Source organism: Cuculus canorus, chromosome 3 (genome assembly GCF_017976375.1).
Source record: "Cuculus canorus isolate bCucCan1 chromosome 3, bCucCan1.pri, whole genome shotgun sequence".
Classification (NCBI taxonomy): domain Eukaryota; kingdom Metazoa; phylum Chordata; class Aves; order Cuculiformes; family Cuculidae; genus Cuculus; species Cuculus canorus.
In genome coordinates, this window is record NC_071403.1 from 96,825,055 (window position 1) to 96,847,284 (window position 22,230).

The 22,230-nt window shown below is 43.1% G+C and overlaps 1 protein-coding gene across 2 annotated transcripts; it reads right to left on the reverse strand.

The window, feature by feature from the left end:
• Positions 1 to 536: 536 nt before the first annotated feature.
• UTP25 (UTP25 small subunit processome component) lies at positions 537 to 16,309 on the reverse strand. 2 transcript variants are annotated; one of them, XM_054061069.1, is made up of 12 exons: positions 16,167 to 16,308; positions 14,071 to 14,110; positions 12,662 to 12,908; positions 11,686 to 11,898; positions 9,483 to 9,571; positions 7,785 to 8,195; positions 6,773 to 6,992; positions 4,574 to 4,776; positions 3,139 to 3,321; positions 2,397 to 2,509; positions 1,736 to 1,981; positions 537 to 963 (listed from the first exon to the last, which is right to left on the reverse strand). In XM_054061069.1, the coding sequence occupies exons 1-12, from the start codon at positions 16,265 to 16,267 to the stop codon at positions 720 to 722; spliced, it is 2,310 nt and encodes a 769-aa protein (XP_053917044.1). In that variant the 5' UTR covers positions 16,268 to 16,308; the 3' UTR covers positions 537 to 719. The 2 variants fall into 2 exon arrangements, 1 of the variants encoding a protein (XP_053917044.1); XR_008448938.1 differs by having other exon boundaries at positions 826 to 963; positions 1,736 to 1,974; positions 16,167 to 16,309.
• Between the last annotated feature and the right edge of the window lie 5,921 nt (positions 16,310 to 22,230).

Here is a 22,230-nt window from a genome sequence, read left to right on the forward strand (position 1 = left end):
TATTTGAAACTGCACCGCACAGTTCTGTACTCCGCAGTGCTGCTTTGGTGATTGTGGGCTAGGCAGGCCTAGACTCATGTGCCTGCTAAGTTCAACTTGGAAAAACTTATCCCTGGTAAAACAGACTGGACAGAGAGGCTGCTCTCGAAAGCAGGCAGAGAAGCTTAGGCCTTTCAGGAAAAAATGCAAAACCATAGCACATTCATGGATTCTAATTCTCAAAGCTGTCAAGCTGAAGCAACTTCAACTCTCATTCAAGAATTACACTTGTGTGGAAGAGCGTTTGCCTGCACTACAGGCTTACAGAAGTGACTCCATGAATACTTGGGCACCTATTTCCCCTAAATTAAAGGAAAAGGTTGCCTTTGATAAAAGGAGAGCTTGCTACACCTTAAGATGAAGTGAAGCAATTCAACCATGTTATTTATCATAACATCGATCTTTACTGACGAGCAAGTGTTCCAATACCAAGAATAATACTTCTGGATTGATTTTGTTTCTATACGGACCCGCCCCCCACCCCCTTTCCTGAATGACATCTTTCATTTCTTGTTGGACAGAGTACTGAAATACAAAATCTAGTACTATATGAACAATATCAACGGAATACATAGTAAAAGGGAGTAAAAAGTTTAATACTTTTTTAAAAAGTAACATCAAAAAGTGCATTAAGACTAAACGCCACGTCCATCCAATCATCCAGTCTGCAATGTCACTTATTAATTTTCTCCTGTAACAAAGAGGTGCACATTTTTCTTGGACTGTAGCATCTGAGCTGTGCGATCTACGCCAACCACTGCAGCCAATTTCTGAGCATCATATTTGGAGTAGAGCACAGTACAGGTCCAAGTAGCATCCGCCGCACTGTCTGTGGCCTTCATCATATTGCAAATCTCACTGTAGAACTGGGAGTAGGTTGGCAACTCATAGAAAATGAGGTTCCTAATGCCTTTTATCGTATACCTGTAGAAGGAAGAAAGAGCAAAACCATAAGTTTTTTATGAATTTGTACAAAACATCCACGTTAAGACATCAGTTCCACCTTAGTTCTTTTATTTCCCATGAAATTCAATGCACGTTAGTTGTAGCTCAACTCTACAAACCCTGTGTCCTAGACTGAGGACTAAACTTAACAAAGACATGGAATTTAAGGGAACTGCCAGGCACAAGGACTTCCTCTAAGTAGAGACCACCACCCATTTCTGCAATATTCAGCATCTTGATCAGACTGAGCATCATGAAACTTTTTTGCATTTGCTAAAACATCTTCTGCTAATAGAAAAAACTGTTCCGCTAGGAACTTTTAAACAGATCCTGTCAGGACACAGCAAATTTTCCAGGTGGCCTGAGCTTGCAATATTGCATTATTGAACCATTTCTGAACCTTTTCCAGAATTTTGTGTAATTCTTGTGGCACAGAGGAACACAAATAAAAGGCACAACGAATCCCATTTTCCAAGCTGTATAATCCTGTCCTGACTTCACTGGAACTTGGCAGTGCTTACCTTCCTGAATAAAGCCCTGTGCACACCAAAGTATTACAGTCTCCACAAGGGACTGCTGACAACATGCAAAAAAAATCCAAGTAAACTTAAAAGCTCTTCCTTTAGTCAAAGAAGTCCCCAGAAAGATCAACAAAGTAAAAAAGCAATATAGCCCATCTAGGATTGAAGTCAGACTCCACTTCCAAAACAGCAGACATACAACTTAAAAGAAAACTCGGTCCACAATTCACCTTTTGTAAAAGTGGAAGCGCTCAGTGAACAATAAAAATTGCTTCTCTCCCTTGAGAAAGAACCGTCTTGCTCTGCAGACGCCAGCCTTTTTGGTGTATTCACAAATGTGAGTGAAATTCAGCTGCTCTTTCTTGAAGTAATTTCGAAGACGCACGTAGTCAAAATATGACGGAACATAAATGAGTGTGTGTGACATGATGGCATCGCGGTACTCCGGCAAAACTTTGTTGATGAAAAACTGAAACCTCAGTTAAGAAAACAAATATGTTTTAACCAGAGTTAATATTTAGCCTTCCAATGCTGTTATGACCTAAACCAAGAATATCATCAGACGATTACAGAAGATTTTGACTACATTTTTTCTTCCTTAATTTCACAAGATTTTTACACGCACAGAAGAGAAAAGAAAAAGGCAAAATCAGTGCTATGGTTATGGTAGTGATTGGTATTTCTTTTCCAGACTTTATTCTCCAGTGCCTTGGGCAAGGAGGAGTTCAGTATTCCTCTGCACCTGTGCAGAGCCCAGCTTGCATCTGAAGATTAATGAAGGCGTAATTCTGTGGTGAAATCACATTGTGCTCTGCGTGAAACAGCATGTTCAACTCAATCTGAAATTGCAGTCATTAGGGCATAGCAAAGTAAGTCTGAAACACAGATTACCTTGTATCTATTACGGAAGTTAGATTTTCAGCTTCTAGCCTCCGAAAAACATGAGGAAGCTGGACCACAACACGGCTAATGGAGCCACTGAGTGGCACGTTGCGGACGGCTACCTGCAAGAAGAAAGTAGGATGTTCAGGGAAGCAGCATTTCAAAGGCAGGCACACTCCAGCCAGCCTTCTGCTCGTAACTCACATCTGCAAGCAATGCACAAGGGTGTTTTTAAGAAAGCTCCAATACAAAACTATATTCACACAGACACACCTCGGATCTGTTAAGTATGTAGGACCACTGCTTAGGCCCCAACGTCCATATATTTGAGATGGACAACTAATGTTTTTACTTTTCCCATCTCTTTCAAAGTAATTGCAGTTTGCGCTTCTTACGCAAAACAGGCAAACTCCATTTAACAACAACAACCTCCCCCCAAGATATCCTCTTTGTGCCAAATTAAGAGAAAACAAAATCTGATTTCTGACATGGAACAGCTATGCACAAAAGAAATGGATGAAGTAAGTACTGCTGCAAGAAGAGTGGTTCTTCATGCCTTTGGCACAGCCTTAGAAACTGTCATGCAGTGTCATGGGGATTGAGACTGAAATCCTTTTGTAGTGGAAATGACTGGCACACGGACAGTCTTTCCACAGTTGTGGAACTTTTCCACATGCTGGGTCTTCTGTCCCTCTTCCCCTCCCTCACACCAGTGTTTAAAAGAAGGATTTCAGCTCGTCTGTGCACTCACCTGCCCTGTGTAATTGAAGCAGTGTTTGTTGAAGACAGAGTTAATCTGGGGATCCTGAAGAGCGCTGAACAGCAGCGTCTGGCGGTAGTACTTGGACCAGTTATTGAGATTCAGCATTCGCACTCGGGAGAAGTCTACCCCGTGGGAATCCAGAGGCAGCAGGTTAATGTGCTTCATCAGGTGCTACACAGAAAGATGGAAACACACAGCTACAGACTGACATCCCTGCACCCAGACTGCAAGAGCCTTAACTGCAGTGAGAAAGTGGGCAGGGATGAGCAAGACAGCACAGAACATAAAACAGTAGTTATCTCCCAAGACACGACTGTCCAGAATTTACTGACCACCACAGCAAGAGTAATTTACCTGATTTCCTGCTACAGAACTGAAAGATGACATCTCTGTAGTCATCAGTAACAGTAACCTTTGCTTCCAACCTTCTCCCAAGGGAAAGTATAATGGATTTGTTTGTATTAAAGTAAATGGGCTCAAAGTTTCTGAGCTAGAAGAACCCCAAGTGCTGTTTCCCATTGCATTCAGAGGGAGTTTAGGTGTAAGTAAAGGTATTCACTTCATTTTGGCCTCACTGAATTATGCCTAGGACTGGCATCGCTGTTGCTGCTGCACGGCAGGCAGTCACACGCAAAGGACAAAACAGGAAACAGACTCCAGGACATGATATCTCTGGATATCATGTAGGCTGACATGCCTTTCCTGGGACTCCCCAAGAAACAAGACACATTCTGGCCACAGCCAAAATGAACAGTAACATAACATTGCCGAAATGCATGGCCCAGGTACCTCAAAGGTGTTTCTATGTGGAAAAACGCCTAACCTTTCAACCTTAAAAACTTTCATTAACCAAAAGCCAAAAAACATGGTTAATATTGCGTACTAGGCCACAATCCCAGACCAGTATTTTCATTACCCATAAAAGAAAATATACATACTGTTTAATTTTGGACATTACTAACACTTAGTATCTCTACAGTCAGTGGAGATAAGCACCAGCTTCTATTGCTTTCTAGAAGAACCTGAATAAGGTTGTACAGGTTCCTCTCAGGGCTGCAATCTGAGACACTGGGCAGTCAGACAGCTGGCATATTTTCTCCCAAATGTGATTAAAGGACTCATCATTATCTCATCCTGCAAAATAATTAGAACTGTCAAAAACCCCCATCTCTGATAAGATATGCCACTAAAGCACCAGGCACTAAGATTTATAGAGAACAGGTGCTGAATACTACCAAAATCTGTAGGAAGAATATTCTTAGTACAAGGAAAATACCAGGGCGGAGGAAAGAAAAGGAACGAGCACACACATCTGGAATGAAGTCAGTAAAAAAACAGCAATAGTGTTCACTGCCAAAACTAAGTTATATCAGACTAACAAGACACACTACAACACAAAACAGAATACATGTGGAAAACGCACCAAAACATGTTCCCAATTCTGCATCAGGTAAATATCTGCTTGATCAATTATGAGCATTTCTATTGATGAGAGGAAATCAAAATCTCTTTTCTTCTCCCCCTCTGCGCCAATAATAGTCCTCATTCCCAGGGGAGAGGCAATGATGATGTCTGATGAGTAAAACGGTGCATACAGTCTCATACTCTTTTGAAGAATTGCAACCCCTGTCCAACAACAACCAACAGCATTATGTTAGTTAAGATCAATTATCAACCATATTCTTCCAGCAGGCTCTGGAAGAATAGTAACTCCCTGTGTTTCCTCTCCCTTAACACTAGTGATTATAGCTGGACAAAATCAATCTGGCTGAAACTCTTCTTTCCCTGAGAAGTGCCTACCCACCCCTATTTGAGAAGAATCTGGGAGATTTTCAGGAAGTTCAGTAGTACGTACTTTTTCCAGATTTTTTCAAAGCCTGGACAACATTTTTTTAAGTGAAACACATTATTTTTCCAAAATATAGGGGTTGGAGGGGCTAAAGAACTTAAGAAAAGTGAAAAAAACCTCAGAAATTCTTAACTATTCTCTTTTCTCCAAATCTTAGACTTCGGTCTCTGCCATTAAGTACTACAGAAAGCACTACCTTAACCTGTCATGACAGATTCAATGTGGACCTCTTGACTATACACTGCCTTTATTCACATGGCCACAAGAGCTGCTACTAAAACACCAAGTAAATGGTTCTTTGTGTGACGACAACTGAAAGCATAATCAGTCTTGCACCTTCCCTGGCACTGCTTCTCACACCGCACATTGCAGTATGCATAAGCCAGTTCAGCATGCATCACCTCTCATGTTAAAAAAGAAAAAGGAAGGAATCAGAGGAATTTGTCACCTATGCCATAACTACATGGCAACATTGCTAGGATCCACAGTTTTCAGATCTTAAAAATCCAGGTAGTCTGGACTGTATTCAATCCACCCAACTACAGTCTGCCCAACAAAGGTGTCTGTTCGACTTCTCTCCGTCGCTGTGTAACGCTAGCTACCATGGGCACTTACAAGAATGTCAGACACACCAATAGGGACCCCTCCTGTTATATCTAATTTAAACCAAAAACGAAGAGGGGAACGGACAAGGAAGAAAGGCATAATTGGCTCACTTTCCAGGACGAAGATATCACTTGTCACCGCATATACACACTTTAACATTATCAAGTCTTTTTTCCATTTAAAAATGTGAAAGGGTGGTTTTAGCAAGGCATAACAAATGTGCTTTAAATTAGATCTTTGTGCTTAAGTAACAGGGTGTGAGGCACAGTAAGAAAGAACAATTATTCTGCTTCTATGATTTGCTTCTGCAAGCAACAGCGTTCAAAGTTTCTTCGAGCATTTCTTCCCACCTAGTAAGTGGATCAAGCAGACTGCGGTATGGGAGAGGTCTGAAAGGAAATTATGCTACTGAAAGTAAGATGCTCTCAGTCAGAGAGATATTCGCTGGGGAAGGAAGAAAGATTGAGTGGGACCTGCTTGCATCCTCCACTGCATCATTAAATCTCTTGGGATGCCAATTTATCTTTCAAGGGGCAATAATTTTAAAAGCCTCTGATCTGTCAAGTTAAGTTAGAAAAACTGCCTACTCATCACAGTAACTCCAGGAACCAAGCCACTGGCTAATTTTCTGCATACTCAGTTACTAAAACAGCATGAGATTACAATATTATGAAACAGTCTCAAATTTGCTGCTTGTCCAACAGTCATACTTGCTGGCTACCCCTTCGCTTTCATGAAAACCACGGGTAGCATAGTGGAAAACTGCTTTTGCTCAGTACTGAGCTTTTATTTTGTTCCAACCATTACTGATTACAAGAGACATTGTGAATAGGCTAATTAAACCCAAAAGATTTTTTTTTTAATAACATGAAAGACTTCACTGCACAATCAAGGCTATCCTCTTTAAAATGAGATGTGGGCAGTCCCTGCTACAATAAAGCAATCATCGCATTTCAAGTTATTCTGATGTGAAAATCATTACTTTTGTATTTTCTTTTCCTTTTTAAATTCCGGCAAGGCAAGAAAGATTTTCAGAAAAATCCAAGTTGCCAGTGCAAAACCAGCATGAATACACTTCCAGTCCTGACAGCTCTGAGACATTTAGGAAGAACTTTTTACTTGTCAGCCCTTTCCAAGTTAAAAATATTCTGTTCAGTAAGCCATTACCAATTCTGAAGTGGTCATCGATGTTGCCAGCAAAAATGGCTTCATAATCTTCAGGTCTTTTCAGGTTGGGGGGCTTCTCTTCCGGGTCGAAGCCATACTCCCCTTTGAAGCGCTTTTTATTACTTACATCTATTTTTTTTTTCTCATTCACTTCAAGAAGATTGATGAAAGTATGCACAATTCGCAAGGCACATTCCCTGAAGGGCACTATCATCAGTACCTGCGCAGATCAACAGTTACAACAGAACAAGCCATAAGATATGAACACTCAAGAGTTAACCGTATGTTAAGTAACTTTTCTGATTTACACCTGCCACCATGGGGTGTCCCAACAACCCAACCAAAACAATCCTAACACGCAGCAAAGAGGGAGGATGCACTGGGATGTAGTGTGCTTATGAAGTAATGTCCAGCAGCTCAGTTCGGTTCTCCATCTCATACCCAGGGTACCACTACAAGGGAACTCAAAACTAAGCATGTTCTTCTGTTCTTCCTACCCCTCCGGAAAGCAAGAGCTCCCACAATATACAGATAAGAGACAACAGCTGGCTCCTGGATGGGTGGCAATAGCCGCTGCACAGCACTCTCAATATAAATACCTTGTGCAGAGTTCTCCTAGAACCCATCCCACAGGGGGCAACAGCCTACACTACCTGCACTAACACTGAAGATCAATGTGGAGCCACCTTTCTGTTCTGGTAGATAAGAAATGGAAGCAGGAAAAGGTTACATGCCAGTCTGTAGTTATAGGGAAACAACAACAACAAAAAGATGAGTCAAACTCATGGCTCAGCATAGAAACAGGCTGGCTAACAACACTGTGCTCACTGCTTTTCAGAAGGTATTTGCCCTGGCTACAGAGGACCCGATATAAGGATGTGGAAAGGCCCAGGCACACTTCATGTCAGAGCAGCAGCAGAAATACTTCTGGATAAATTACCAGGATATTTATCCAACCTGACTAGAAACCCAGGGTGGGGATAAGGGAATCACGTTAATGATGCTCTCTTACCTTAGGCCTAGTGAGCCCTTGATCCCTGTAGTCATCATTGTCAGTGCCTGGCTTTTGGTCTCTCCGTTTGGCATTGTTGCTAAGCACCTGGGCATTTGCCTTCAGAACATGATTTAAGGCATGCAAGCAGTAAGCATTCCGTATTTCTTCTCCATTCGTTAAAGCATTTCTTTCTGGATAGAACAAGTCCTGGTACGTATTCATGATGCAGAAAAGCTCTCTTTGTAATGGTGCGAAAAAGGCATCGCTTGGTTTGTTCACTGAAGACAGAAACTGTTTATTCACTTTTGGCCAAGTGGTTTCTAAAGGCTTGTGAAGATAAAGCTGTTTCACATCAACTTCTTTGTCTGCTTTCAAAGTTTTACGTTTCTCCAAAGTCGAAGAAAAAGTTAGCAGGCCCAGCCTTGGCCACTAAAAAATAAACAACCCAAAGAGAAGACAGATGTACCCAACTTAGTTCATTTAACAGCATATCACCACAGCTGGCAGTTGAAGCAAATTCATGAAATTTGAGAAATTATTTTTTCATAATACAAGTTGAAACTTTTCTTCAATATGAGATCTCTTTCTTAGAGTCTGCCAGGTTAAATAACAATAAGCTTGTGGTCAATAAATCTGGTTGTATTTTGCAGTGATGTGTCCATAACTGTTCTCATTTTCAGATGAGAACCTTGGAGTCCAACTATGCTTACAGATCAGCTGCACTGAGGTATGTACTTTGTTTAAAGATGAAAACAGAACTCCATTAGGAAGTTGTGAACCAATTGCTAAATGCAATCTTGTTGGGATTCTGTCTGATTTGGAGGGCAAAAGCTACCAGTAGGGAACTCTACAAACTTTAAACCTTCTGCCGAGCAAGTTGTCCCTATCTATCTCTGCAAAGTAGCTACACCAAGCTAATCAAAGATATATCATGCATTACTTCATGTGGCACTGGTATTTTTGGGCACCGTAGTCCAAAAAAGAAAAAAGAAATTAAAATATAAAAATTGCAGCTTTCTGACTGAGTGACTAACCATTGGATATCTTCCAATGAATGTCACCCGGCATATGGCTGACCAGAATGCAAGGCAACTCTCCAAAACAAAATCAGATGTGAAAAAGTTAGGAAGCAAAGGTTTGTACTATAATTAGGATTTTGAAAAGCAGTATTCTCTCTGAAGCAACAAGGTGGTTTTCCTGGTACTGTAACTCACGTGTTACTGCCAGTATTAACAATATAAGTATTAAATTCCCCTTTACCAGCTTGTAAATGTGTACAGACATACCGCCACCTTGAAGCAAGAATGTGAAAGTGCACAACAAGTACTTTTAAGACTGTACATGGTCACCTCATGAGTTCAGTTGCAGAGCACATCCCTGACATCATGACGTTACTGCTCAGATTCCAGTCCTGTCTCCACAAGGTGCCAAGAGTACTAAACCTGTGAGGATCTGGGACTACAGATGAAACCCTAAAGCTATGCTTTCTGGATGTGTTGCCACATGGCTATATAACAGCAGACTTTAGATTTCAACTCTTGATCTGCACAAAACTAAGAAGAAAATACTTCACCAACAATACAGCGACAAAATCTTAACAATTCCAGCGCCAACCGCTAATAATAACAACGAAGAATCTACTTCACTTGTATTAAAAACCAGTTACTGTAATCCAAACATCTGCAGGAACTTTGGATGGCTACAGAACACCGTTACCTTGCTTTGACTTGAAGTCTTAGGAAGTGTAGACATTTCTTTTACTTCTTTTTCTTCAAGTTCTTTGTCCATGTGCTGTTTAAATGGATCTATTTACAGCAAGAACAAAAAAATACCCTCAGAACCATTGTAACTAATACTGGAATCAGGTTTCAGAATGGATTTGCAAATGACACCAACAGTTTCCATGCTGGCCAACACCACAGTTAAAACTAGTTATTTCAAAGCACTTGGAGTGGAGAGAAAAGATGTCAAATTCTTTCTACAAGAACAGAGAGAACAGATTTGACAGATTGCTTTTAAAAAAAAAAAAAAAGAAAAAGCAGCACTTATGGAAGTACTAGAACTTTCAATCACAAAACAAATGTTGGATGGGAAAGCAATATGTAGCAGAAAACATTGTGGCAAATTTCTGCCTTAACCACTGACATATCCATCCCTTGCAGGTGAAATAGCCTGTCAATAGTAAAGACCCAAGTGAACTTACTGCCCTTCTTATTTAATAAACAGTTCTGCCCTGGGCTTTGCATCTTTGGCCAGTGATACGAATACAGCCTGTGATAAAGCAGGAAAGATTAGGTGGATTTGGTGGAAAGGAGGCAAAAATTGCCTAAAGTGAAGAAAAGTCTGATTTATTTAATTGGCATTTCTTTTTGGAAAGGAAGAGAGAGGCAAGGAACTGTGAAATCATATTACATTCAAACACAGCAGCATGCGCAAGTCACATGCAAAGCTTATTTTGAAAACCAAGCTCTGTACACTGCTTGCAGCACAGCAGCGCTCACAGCATAAAGAAGACTAATTAGAGAACACTAGTGCCTGCCAAAGGATATCTAGCCCACGTACAAATTATCCAGGCAAAAGTCAAGACATTCGCTAATTATTACACTGTCGAGAGTATATTCCCAGCAACACAAATGAACAGGATATCATTTAACTGTAATACAGGTTCTCTCCTCAGTTGAGTCTTACTGATTCCAGCATTTGTTGGATAAAGTAGAGGGAATAATATGAAGTATTTTCAGGAATTCTAGTGATCCCAGGATCAGAGTAGAAATCCATCCCCTTTCTGCTATCTTAGGTGACTCATTTTCTATGACAAAGTCACTTCGAAGCTAAAGGAACTCATTCAAAAGAAGTGCATCATTTATAGGATGAACAAAGCTGTTAGGATACTTAGCATGCAGTTGGAGAGCTATGGTTCTCGTTAAAATGCAATGCCAACAGCCTAAGTAATATTCTCATGGTAACAAGAACGAGCTGTTTTTTCTATCACATGGCCCTTTGATGCTTCCACACATTTCATGTATCAACTAGGCTGCCTCACAGATCTAATGTCAGCTGCTGCTCCAAGATGACAAGCCAGCATCACCAGGGATGCCACAAACATGTTTCTCTCAAACTATGCCATCTGATATTAAAACCACAGAGCATGAAATATGAATAGAAGTTCTGCAAGTGCCAATGTGTGGCATATCACTGAAAGATCACACACTCGTGCACACAGTTATTTGTATTACACGTGGTGGGACGATTCCAACACTGGAGCTCAGAACGCACCCAGCAGCGCACTGCGGCATTGAGATTCTGGGCTACACCCTTAAAAAATACCACACAGATGCTCCACTGATGCCTCGTGCCTTCCTGGTCCTGGTGCATCTCGATTCCTCTGCATAACCTTCAAAATTCAGAGATCCCTGAGCATTTATCTAAATTACTGTGTCTGCCCTGAGCTTCCCAGAATCTCACCTCTAACTCCACTGAGTTGTGAAGGATGCCCTCACAGGTCAGCTTTGTGATTATCTTCTGTGCTGTCTGTGCCAAGAATATCTCCCACGGTTAAGTGTAGGCTTGCACAGCCCTTCATATTACAGTAGCTTTTTAAACCCCTATTAAAGCAACAGAACAAGATAGCATCCTGCATGCACATTTCTAGTTCCTGATATTTCAAGTTTTCTGTCATAACAGAAAATACGCACAAATCCCAGTCCGCAGGGGCTACAGAAAACAAATGGCTCAGCTATGTGACTGCATTAGCATTACATGTCCCTTACGTAACCAGCCCACTTGTGGGCAATACAATGAATAATGAAGTGGAAGAACTCAGAAGCCATAAAGCGCATCATTAGGGTGTTTGACAGTTTACACGTTTATGCACCTCCTCCAGAAGCAAATCACTAAACACAAACATACTGTGTTTTACCTTCTGAAAAGGCTTGTGAAGAATTGCCATCTCTCTTATCTGCATCGCGATCTCCACTCTCCTCTTCCATGAAATTGGTTTCCAAGCTAAATTCAGATTCATGTTTCACATCAGTAAACTCCTCAATTACTCCATGACTTGGGTCACAAGAGGTATCTGCGCCATCAGCCTCCTCCTGGCCAAGTGTCTGCTCTGCTGTGTCTGGAGCTGTGACTTGTTAGAGAGAGAAACAGGTTACATTCTCCAGAAAAGTCACTATCTGTAGCTAACTCCTGCTAGCTAGGTTGTTCCCTTTGAGCTGCCTTTTGTTTTTCTCCCAATACTCTATACAAAAAGAGAAGAGCAGGCTTTGTATTCTACAGTAAAGACAACTTTCGGCTGACATGCCAGTTGTTAACACAAACGTGTGGTTTTCCCAGAGAACATTAGAGAAATAACCTATTCCAGAAACCTAGTTTTTAGTTTCCAAATAACTGAAAATAATAAAAAGTTGCGTCCTCTCTCCCAGAATTTATTTGCTGACTTCATCAATGAGGGTGCCTTGTCATAAGGGAGGAGGATTCCTTCCAGTTTACAAATTCTTTCCTCTGCTAGGAGGCAAACCCTTCCTTCCTCTTGGTGGCAGCAGCCAAGCCAGATGCTGTGTGAGAGAACAGCTTGTGTCTCCCATGAGTGGCTGAGAACCCCTGGTATGCTGCTCCATGTGGATTTCCTCTGTGCTGCCGCACAAACAACATCTGAGGAAGCAGCAGTGGGCTGTCTGCTGCAAAATGAGCACAGCTATGCTCTCCCCTGCTAAATCACCCAGCAGCTGCTACTCCCACCCACACAGAGGCAACAGAGCAAAAGAATTTCCAAGCCAGAAGAGCACCCAGCCAACAAGCCAGTCTACACCAGGATCCTGGCTAAAAACACAAGTCATTCGAGCTTTCTAACTGAAACAGCATTTACCAAAGCATGGGAAAAGACAAACTACCTTCTTCCTGGCCTGGTACATGATTCTTATGTTCTTCTCCTCCATCTACTTGCATCTCCTCAGACCCTTCGCTATCCATTTCTGGCTCACTGTCCCCATCTTCCTCGGATTCACTTTCATCTTCCTCTTCCTCACTCTCAGACTCAGGAGAGGTCTTCAGGGTAGCCAGGAGCTTATGATATACAGAGACCTGTTCCACTTCAGTCTCTGAATCACTTTCTGCACTTGATTTATCAGAATTCTCAGACTGGAAGGGAAAACACAAATGTAACAGCAACAAAAGTGACACTCCATTAGGCAGCAGACAAATACCCTCACCTCTAGTTCCATATTAGATTTTTCCCTCTCCCACCCTACCCTTATGCAGATGCACTGGAATTTTTCAAAAATCATGATTTTACGCAAAGTTAGGGTGGACACCTCCATTTAGATTTTGAAAGCATCTTGGTAGACTGAGGCTGAAGTGCTTTGCTTTGCGCTGATTTCACTTACAGCATCACAAAATTCGTTTCTTTCAGCCTCAGCTGGGACATCTATCTCCACAGTCAAGATGTTTACTGAACTGGCACTGGATTTTCTTAACAAAACCACAGACAGAGCAAAAACTGTAGAAGGGCACACACACACAAGGGACAGCACATGCTGAAAATGCTTCCGGCTTTCAACAAGGGAAGTGAAATTGCCATCAGTTCACAACAGTTCACTGAGAAGTTGGTCAGGTTTGGCTCAGCTGTAAAGTTCTTAGCTTTAAACAGGCCTGACTCGGAGCCAGTTCTGTCCCAGTCTCTCACAAACCAACAGCAGCATGCCAGGTTATAGTCAGAATTATAGCAAAATCAGAAGTATAAGCACAACATTTACTTCTTTCTTAGCTCTCTTCAGCCAAAAGTGAAAAAAATCAGTAAACAAATATTAATACACAAAATTGCTAAGGGAAAGAAGGGGACCAAAATAATTAGTTTTTCCGCACTGAAACTTTTATTAATCTGATGATAAAGGAGGTTAACAAGTCCTGACTGAAAGAAAAGTGAAATACTGGCAATCTGACGAAGAGGAATAAGAATTAACACATTTCTCCGTTCAACAGAGAACAAAATATCTCCTGACTCGTGCAATAGTATGTTTATTATTAAAATGACTTAAAGCATGATTTACTTTTCACTGTGACTAAGTAAAACGGAAAAACCCCAAGAAAAGCTATGTTGTTTCCTGCTGCTTCTGCCCTCTCATGGTGATACAGTTTTGAGTTAGAAACTGCAGAGAACAATTCAGAGCCACATAAAAATCACCTTCATTCTTTTTTCTCCTAAATGCAGGTTTTCTAAAAGGAACAACTTAATCAGCCTGAATAACTCAGTGACATGAAATACTAAGTGTTTGAAATAAAGGAATAAATAAAAATATATTACCAGTTCACAGATTTGAGTTACTTCTGGTCTTCCAGAAACCCTGAAAAGAAAGCACTGAAATACCTTACTCTGTCAATGGTGTTATACACATGGTGAAAGAGATAAGAGGTAAAAGGAATTGATAAGTTATAAAAGTTATAGAGAAATTTCAAGAAAGCTTAAAACCAAAGAATCACACAATTCTTCCTAAGGAAAGGGACTTGGCACTTACCCTGAGAGGTTACCCTTTCGGGCAATGCTATGCTCTGTACGTGAAGCCTAAGTGCTCAAGCATTGGAACTGACCAAGAACTGAAATGTTTTAAAGCAGAATCACAGAATACTCTGGGTTGGAAGGTACCTTTAAAGGGCATCTAGTCCAATCCCTTTGCAAGAACAGGGACATCTTTCACTATATTGGGTTGTTCAGAACCCCATCCAACCTGACCCTTGAATGTTTCCAGGGATGGGGCCTCCACTACCCGCCCAGGCAACCAGTTCCAGTGCTTCACCACCCTCACTGGGAAAAATTTCTTCCTTACAGCCAGTCTAAATCTGCCCTCCCTTAGTTTAAAACCATTACTCCTTGTACAGTTGAAAATCTGTTTCTAATCAGAAGACGAGGTGTTAAAAGGAAGCTAACAAAAAGGACAGTTTGTACAAAGTTAACCTGAGCAAGAACCTGCCTCTAGCACTATTGATGTATGAAGTGGGGAAAAGACACCCGCCAAAGGAAAACCAGCATTAATTAACCACTGTTGGGACTGTAGTTCTGCAAACAAAAGGCACTGTGTGAGCTGGGCTTGAACTAATCTCAACTCTTTGCAGAAGATGCGGAGCCTTGAGCAGGACAGAGTGTCCTTCCAAGGGGTGTGCCACAGGACACTGCTCCCTGCCAGGCCAGGGCTCTGCCTTCCATCCCAAGTGATACAAGCCGTGAGGGTCCCAGGGTACACACAAATAACTGATCATAATACTACTTGCCCTCCAGTAAAGGCATATAACATTAAACTGAACAGGTAACCTGGCAGCGTCTCTCAGCATAAAACCAGTGTCTGGACTTGTCAATTCCTTCCTGGTAAGACGACATGGGCCTCCAAAGGTGCAGCAGTCTTTTGAACAGGTGGGCATCCTGCTGAGAGCTGCAATTCTCATGGCAGGACATCTCCAGTGCCACCTTCACAGCCTCTGTGAGACCAGGAAGGGGTGTGGAATGGGCAGAGGGAAAGCAGAAGCCACAGAATCATAGAATGGTTTGGAAGGGACCTTAAAGATAATCCAGTTGCAACCCCTCCTGCCATGGGGAGGGACACTTCCCACTAGATCAGGCTGCTCAAGGCCTCATCCAACCTGGCCTTGAACACTTTCAGGGACGGGGCAACCTGTTCCAGCATCCCACTATCCTCATCATGAAAAAAATTTGTTCTTAATGTCTAGTCTAAATCTTCTCCTTTCCAATTTAAAGCCATTCTTCCTTCTCAGACCATAGAATCACAAAATAGTTTGGGTTGGAAAGGACCTTAAAGTTTACCTAATTCCAACGCCCCTGCCATGGGCAGGGACACATCCAAGATCAGGCTGCCCAAAACCTCATTCAACCTGGCCCTGAACACCTCCAAGGATGGGGCATCCACAGCCTCCCTGGGCAGCCTGTGCCAGTGCCTCACCACTCTCATAGTGAAGAAATTCTTCCTTATGTCCAGTCTAAATCTGCCCCTCTCCAGTTTATACCCATTGCCCCTCGTCCTATCACTACAGGACAGTGAACAGTCCCTCCGCAGCTTTCCTGTAGCCCCTTCAGGTACTAGAAGGTCACTGTAAGGTCTCCTCTGAGCCTTCTCTTCTCCAGGCTGAACAACCCCAACTCTCTCAGCCTGTCCTTGTATGGGAGGTGCTCCAGCCCTCTGATCATCTCCATTGCCCTGCTCTGGACCCGTTCCAACAGCTCCATATCCTTCTTATGTCGGAGACTCCAGAACTGGACACAGGACTCCAGGTGGGGTCTCACAAGAGAGCAATGGAGGGGCAGAATCCCCTCCCTCGCCCTGCTGGCCACGCTTCTCTTGACGCAGTGCGCGACGCGGCTTGGACAGGACGCGGGGCCGGCGCCGCACTCACGGGTCATAGAAAGGATGTTCCTCTCCGAACTCCCTGAGGTGCCTCTTGCGCCGCTTGCTGAGGCCGCGCAGCAGCTCCCGCCCGCCCCGCCGCTTCCCCATGCCGGCACCGCCGCCGCCCGCGTGGGCGCCGCGCCGTGCTTTACGGCGCTTTACGGCGCTGCCGTACGGCGCAGCCGCCGGGTCTCATTGATCGGGAGGTGAGGAGTTAAGAGGAAGCGAAGGAAAAGGGCCCTGTGCGAGCTGGCCTGGAATGTGTCCAGGGATGGGGAATCAATCACCTCCCTGGGCAACCGGTTCCAGTGTCTCATAGAATCGCTCGGTTATAAAAGACCTTTGAGATCATCGAGCCCAACCGTGCCTGCCCGCTAATAAACTATATCCCTAAGTAATTAGTCTCCCCATACTTTTAAATACCTCCAGGGATGGGGAATCGATCACTTCCCTGGGCAGCCTCTGCCAGTGTTTCAAAGAACCGTAAGATCCCTAGGTTGGAAAAGACCTTTGAGATCATCAACTGCAACCAAGACCTGCATACTACTAAGCCATATCCTTAAATACTTCATCTACCCATCTTTTAAACATCTCCAGGGATGGGGACTCCACCACCTCCCTGGGCAGCCTCTGCCAGTGCTTAATAACCCTTTTGCTGAAGTAATCTTTTCTATTGCGTGATCTGAACATCCTCTGGCGCAGCTTGAGGCCATTCCCTCTCATCCTATCACCTGGCAGAACAGGCCAGCACCCTCCTCTCTACAACCTCATCCCAGGCAGTTGTAGAGAGTCATAAGGTTTCCTCAACCTACTCATCTCAAGGTTAAACAACCCCAGTTCCCTCAGTTGCTCCTCAGAAGACTTGTTCTCCAGCCCCTTCACCAGCTTTGTTGCTCTTCTCTGGACACGCTCCAGCACCTCATTGTCTTTCTTATAGGGAGGGGCCCAAAAGTGAAGACAAAGTGTTGAAAAGAAGTAACAAAAAGGGCAGTTTGTACAAAGTTAACCTGAGCAAGAGCCTGCCTGTAGCACTACTGATGTATGAAGTGGGGAAAAGGCAACCATCACAGGAAAACCAGCATTAATTAACCACTGCTGGTGATGCAAGAGGTAGTTAGACTCATAGAATAGTTTGGGTTGGAAGGGACCTTGAAGATCATCTAGTTTCAACTCCCCCGGTACCACAGGCAGTTACTGTTACAAAAAGAGAAATATTTTTAACTTAAGCTAAAGTAGAGTTAAGTTCCATCCAAGTAATTGTATTTTTTCAAGTGTTAGACAGAATGTCCCTCTGATAGCACGTTTTCTTTCAAACAGTGTTCTTCCAGACACTGTTTGTTCTCTGGAGATGGCAACATCTTGTGTGCAGTGTGATCTGTGCCAAACAGATGTGTATTCTGTAATCACCTCTGTTTGCAGTGTTTCCCTATCTGAAATGCAAGGTCAGGCAGAGCTAGCTCCAAGCTCCAAATTAGCAAGAGTTTTGACTGTTGCAAAGTTCATAACAACATTCAAGTTAGTCCTCAGAAAGTAATAGAATATGCATAAGGTTTCTGGGAAAATTTATGCATATGCATGTAAGTGGTAAATATATTCTGTAACCAGCCCTCGTCTTGCTGCACATGATAGATGGAGATCACTCCCTCATGTTGCCCAGGCCTGACTAAAGGGTGCTTGCTTTCTAGAACTCCAAAACAACTCTTAAAGAGTTTATTTGGCTGGCATTTTCAGTAACATTGGGACTGCAATTCTCTAAACAAAAGGCACTGTACGAGCTGGGCTTAAACTAACCTCAACTCTTTGCAGAAGATTGGGAGCCTTGAGGAGTGCAGAGCATCTCTGCACAGGGTATGACACAGCCAGCTGGGGTAAGCCACACCTAGGACACTGTTCCTGTTTGGATATAGGAGTAGTAATACCTAAACAGTAGTATTGAGTGCACCCTCAGCAAGTTTGCAGATGACTCCAAGCCGAGTGGTGCGATTCACACTGGAAGGATGGGATGTCATTCAGAGAGACTCAGTTAAATTGGAGAAATAGGCCTGCGTGAACCTCATGAGGTTCACCAAGGCTAAGTACAAGGTCCTACACCTGGGTTGGGGCAACCCGCTGTTTCAATATAGGATGGGGGATGATGTGACTGAGGATGATGCCACCCCTGCAGAGGACTTGGGAGTGCTGGTTGATGAGGAACTTAACATGAGCTGGCGCAGTGTGTGCTCACAGCCCAGAAGGCCAACCATGTCCTGGGCTGCATCAAAAGAAGCATGGCAAGAAGGTCGAGGGAGGCGATTCTGCCTCTCTATTCCGCTCTTGTGAGACCCCACCAGGAGTATTGTGTCCAGTTCTGGAACCCCCAGCATAAGGAGAATATGGAACTGCTCAACAGGTCCAGAGGAGGGCTACAAAAACGATCAGAGGGCTGGATCACCTCTGCTATGAGGACAGGCTAAGAGAGGTGGGGTTGTTCAGCCTGGAGAAAAGAATGCTGTGTGGAGACTTCATAGCAACCTTCCAGTACCTGAAAGAGGTGTACAGGAAAGCTGAGGGACTTCTTACAAGGGCAAAGGGTGTAGTCTGGTCTAGTGGGAGATGTCCCTGCCCATGGCAGTGGGCGTGGAATTAGATGATCTTTAGGGTACCTTCCAACTCAAACCATTCTATGACTATGATTCTAAGTTCTGGATCTTGTAACGGCTCACTGCTGGATCCTGCAGAACACAATCAATCAGCTTAAATTACATCAAATAAAAAACTAAATTAAAACTCAACTATTTGCTTTGAAGTTCTTTATATTCCTTATATCCCTAGTTGTCTGTATGACCTAGCAGGAACTCCCTTGATCTGTAGTAAGGAGGGGCTATGATGCTGGGCTTCACAGCATACCCATGCTTTCCCTCCTGTAAAGTATGCACAGTAAAATCCAGTTTGCCTCCTGGAGAAAAGAGTAGCAGAAGTCTTGACTTGAGGATGTTCACTACATTTGTGTTACACAAAAGCCTCCTGGAGTTCCTCCCCGTGTTGCTCACAACTCTGTCTGACCCTTCAATCAATCAGTCAGGGTGGCTGACTGTACAGATAAACTCTTCCAGTGTGGGGGAAGTTGTCTCCATCCAGACCATTCTCTTGACTCAGTTTACCAAGTCACCCCCCAGCAGATACATGTAAGCAGCAGTCAGCTGTGGCCCTTAGTAGGATCTGCCAAAGCCAACACTCTGTGTAACAACACTGACCAAAGTAAACTATGTCCACCTACAAGGTTTTTTTTGTGGAGTTGGCAGCCATGATTTGTAAAGAGGAAATATATTTCCAAATAATCCTACCTCTGTCAGAAGAAAGAAAAATAAAAGTTTTATTTGTATGTTGCAGAAATTATTGCTTATTGACTTGCTGAGGCTCTGGAGCGTATCCAGAGAAGAGCAATGAAGCTGGTGAGGGAGCTGGTGAACAAGTCTTATGAGGAGCGGCTGAAGGAACTGGGGTTGTTTAGCCTGGAGGAGGCTGAGGGGAGACCTTATTGCTCTCTACAACTACCTGAAGGAAGGTTGTGGAGAGGAGGGAGCTGGCCTCTTCTCCCAAGTGACAGGGGACAGGACAAAGCAGAACGGCCTCAAGCTGTGCCAGGGGAGGTTGAGGCTGGACATCAGAATAAAACCTTTCACAGAAAGGGTCATGGGGCACTGGCAGAGGCTGCCCAGGGAGGGGGTTGAGTCACCATCCCTGGAAGCATTATAAAGACAGGTAGATGAGGTGCTCAGGGACATGGTTTAGTGGTTGATAGGAATAGTTGGACTTCATGATCCAAGAGGCCTTTTCCAACCTGGTGACTCTATGATTCTACAATTTGGCATTGGGAGACATCAGGAAGCACAGGAGTCTTTGTTTAGGCTGAATCATGAGGGCTCAGGGGAGCTTTTTGGGGTCTGAACCTCAGCAGAGCTGCTAAGGTAGTGAACACCTGGAAGACTATTCATTCATATCTGTCTTCTAAGTATCTGGCAGGCTCAGGCAGTGCTTAGCACCATGACACAGGCTGGTACAGATGGGTGGGCCCATGTTTAACCAGTGTTTTCCCCCAAGAATGAGACTAGCTCAGGAAGAACACCATCCAGGAGGTCACTGGCAGAGCTGCTTCAGGTTGCCAGGCCTGAGCCCGTAGCCGTGACCCAGGTCTCTCTTGGCAGCAGTGAGAATTCAGGCACTGCAGGGCCCACCTGGCACCCTGGAAGTCCTCCTGGTAGGTGTGAGCATCAGGTCAGTGGATGGAGGGACCCTCACCTCTATCGGTGATGATGGGAGGGAGCTCCTGCCACCTCCGCAGGCCACTGGCAGCCCAAAGCAGCAGTGGTGAGAGGGAAATGCAGGAGGAATGCTGAACCTGGCTCCCTGGAGGCTCTCTCCACAGCTTTTCCAGAACTGTTCTAAATGAAACACAACTGCTAATCACTCCATCGACTCAAATTCTAAACCAAGTTACTTGCATTTATGAAGTGAAATCACAGAGCATACACCGGATCTTCCAGTTGCTAGCATGATAACATAGCACCAGCAATGTTCTTTTTACCTATTTTCTATGCACCAGTGTCTTTGATTCTAGCAATAATGCTGGAAAGAAACTAAGGCAAAAAGCTTGAATTATTTGTAATCTGTTCCGCTGACCTAGTTCTGTCAGCAGCCACGATTAAACCCTGTCAGAAGTCTGTTGCTGCTACCTGTGTATCCTCAGCACTTTCATCTGTGTGACATGTTCCAGAAACACATGGTTTATAAAAGCCGCTTCCTTTATTTCAGAGAACTCTGCTAATCTAAACATAACAGGTTCCTCATTGTTAGCTTACTTCCTCCATTATTTGTCTCATTTCACTTAACAGTGCAGCACTTGACTTTTCTTCATCCCTGGTTTTCTATTTCTACTTTTGCCCTTTCCCTTTTAAGATGCCAGTTTTTCATTTCAGTATGTTTTTAATCAGAGTAAATGTATTGATGACCCTCTTTTCCTATCCAAAATGAACAAACGGAGAGGTAAATTTGAAATAATTTTGCCCTAATTTATTTAGGCAGTGGAAGTTACACCAAGGACTGCAGAATATAGCATGTGAAGTTGAATGCTGATTTATTTACTATATACTGTTTTGGAGTATATAATAAAAAGAAAAATGCATAATTTCAGACAGTGGCTTAAAGCAATGTGAAGGCTAAGGAGCAGTTGATTTCTTCCTTCATACCAGTCTATCCCTGGTTAATCTCCTCTGTTGCCTGTCTCTGTACGTCACTTTTCCTGGCAGCAGCTGGCACCTACACAAAGTCAAGTACCTTGATGTTGCCTTGATGCACTATTTGCATAAATATAGAGAATAACACAAAAGTAAGTACCAGTGAAAATTAAAAAAACTAGATTCATGACCAAATACAGTGTTGGGCAACTACCGATTTAAAATAAATAATGATTTTTTAATCACAAGAAACCCCTAAACTTTCTACTTACTCAAAGGCTACTTAACAAAACTGAAAGTTCCCTGCAAAAGAACAAGGTGGCCATTTCAGCAGGCCAGTTCTGCTGCAGGACTTTCAGGATGTGGCATGACTTTTTTGGCGAAAGAATGATGCTATTATCTTCTAAAGGGCAGGACAATCACCCTTTGAAGCCAACTGGAGGTGGTACACTGATCTACTGAAACTGAAGCAGAGAAGAGTTAATATTTACATGGCAGGAGGGAATGAAAGATGAGCAACAGTAATGCACTGATGTATGAAAAAAGCTTGCATCAGCAGATGCGATACACTGACTGTGCCTTTTGGTACCATCAAGTGGCATTTTATTTAAATAGAAAGATGAAAATGTGTATTTTTTATCAATCATGTTTCTGGTAATTTGATAAACAGCATTTCCAAAGAAAGGTCCTTTTTTTTTTTTTTAGGATAACTAGGAATTTCAGTTGAACAATAAGACAGTAAGTACTTAAAAGAGAAGCAAACCCCCTAAAGCTGTCCCTTTACTGTACAAACAGGTGATTTAGAGTGTTTAAATATCTTTAATCCGTAAGTAATAGGATTCTGCCACAACTGCCTTT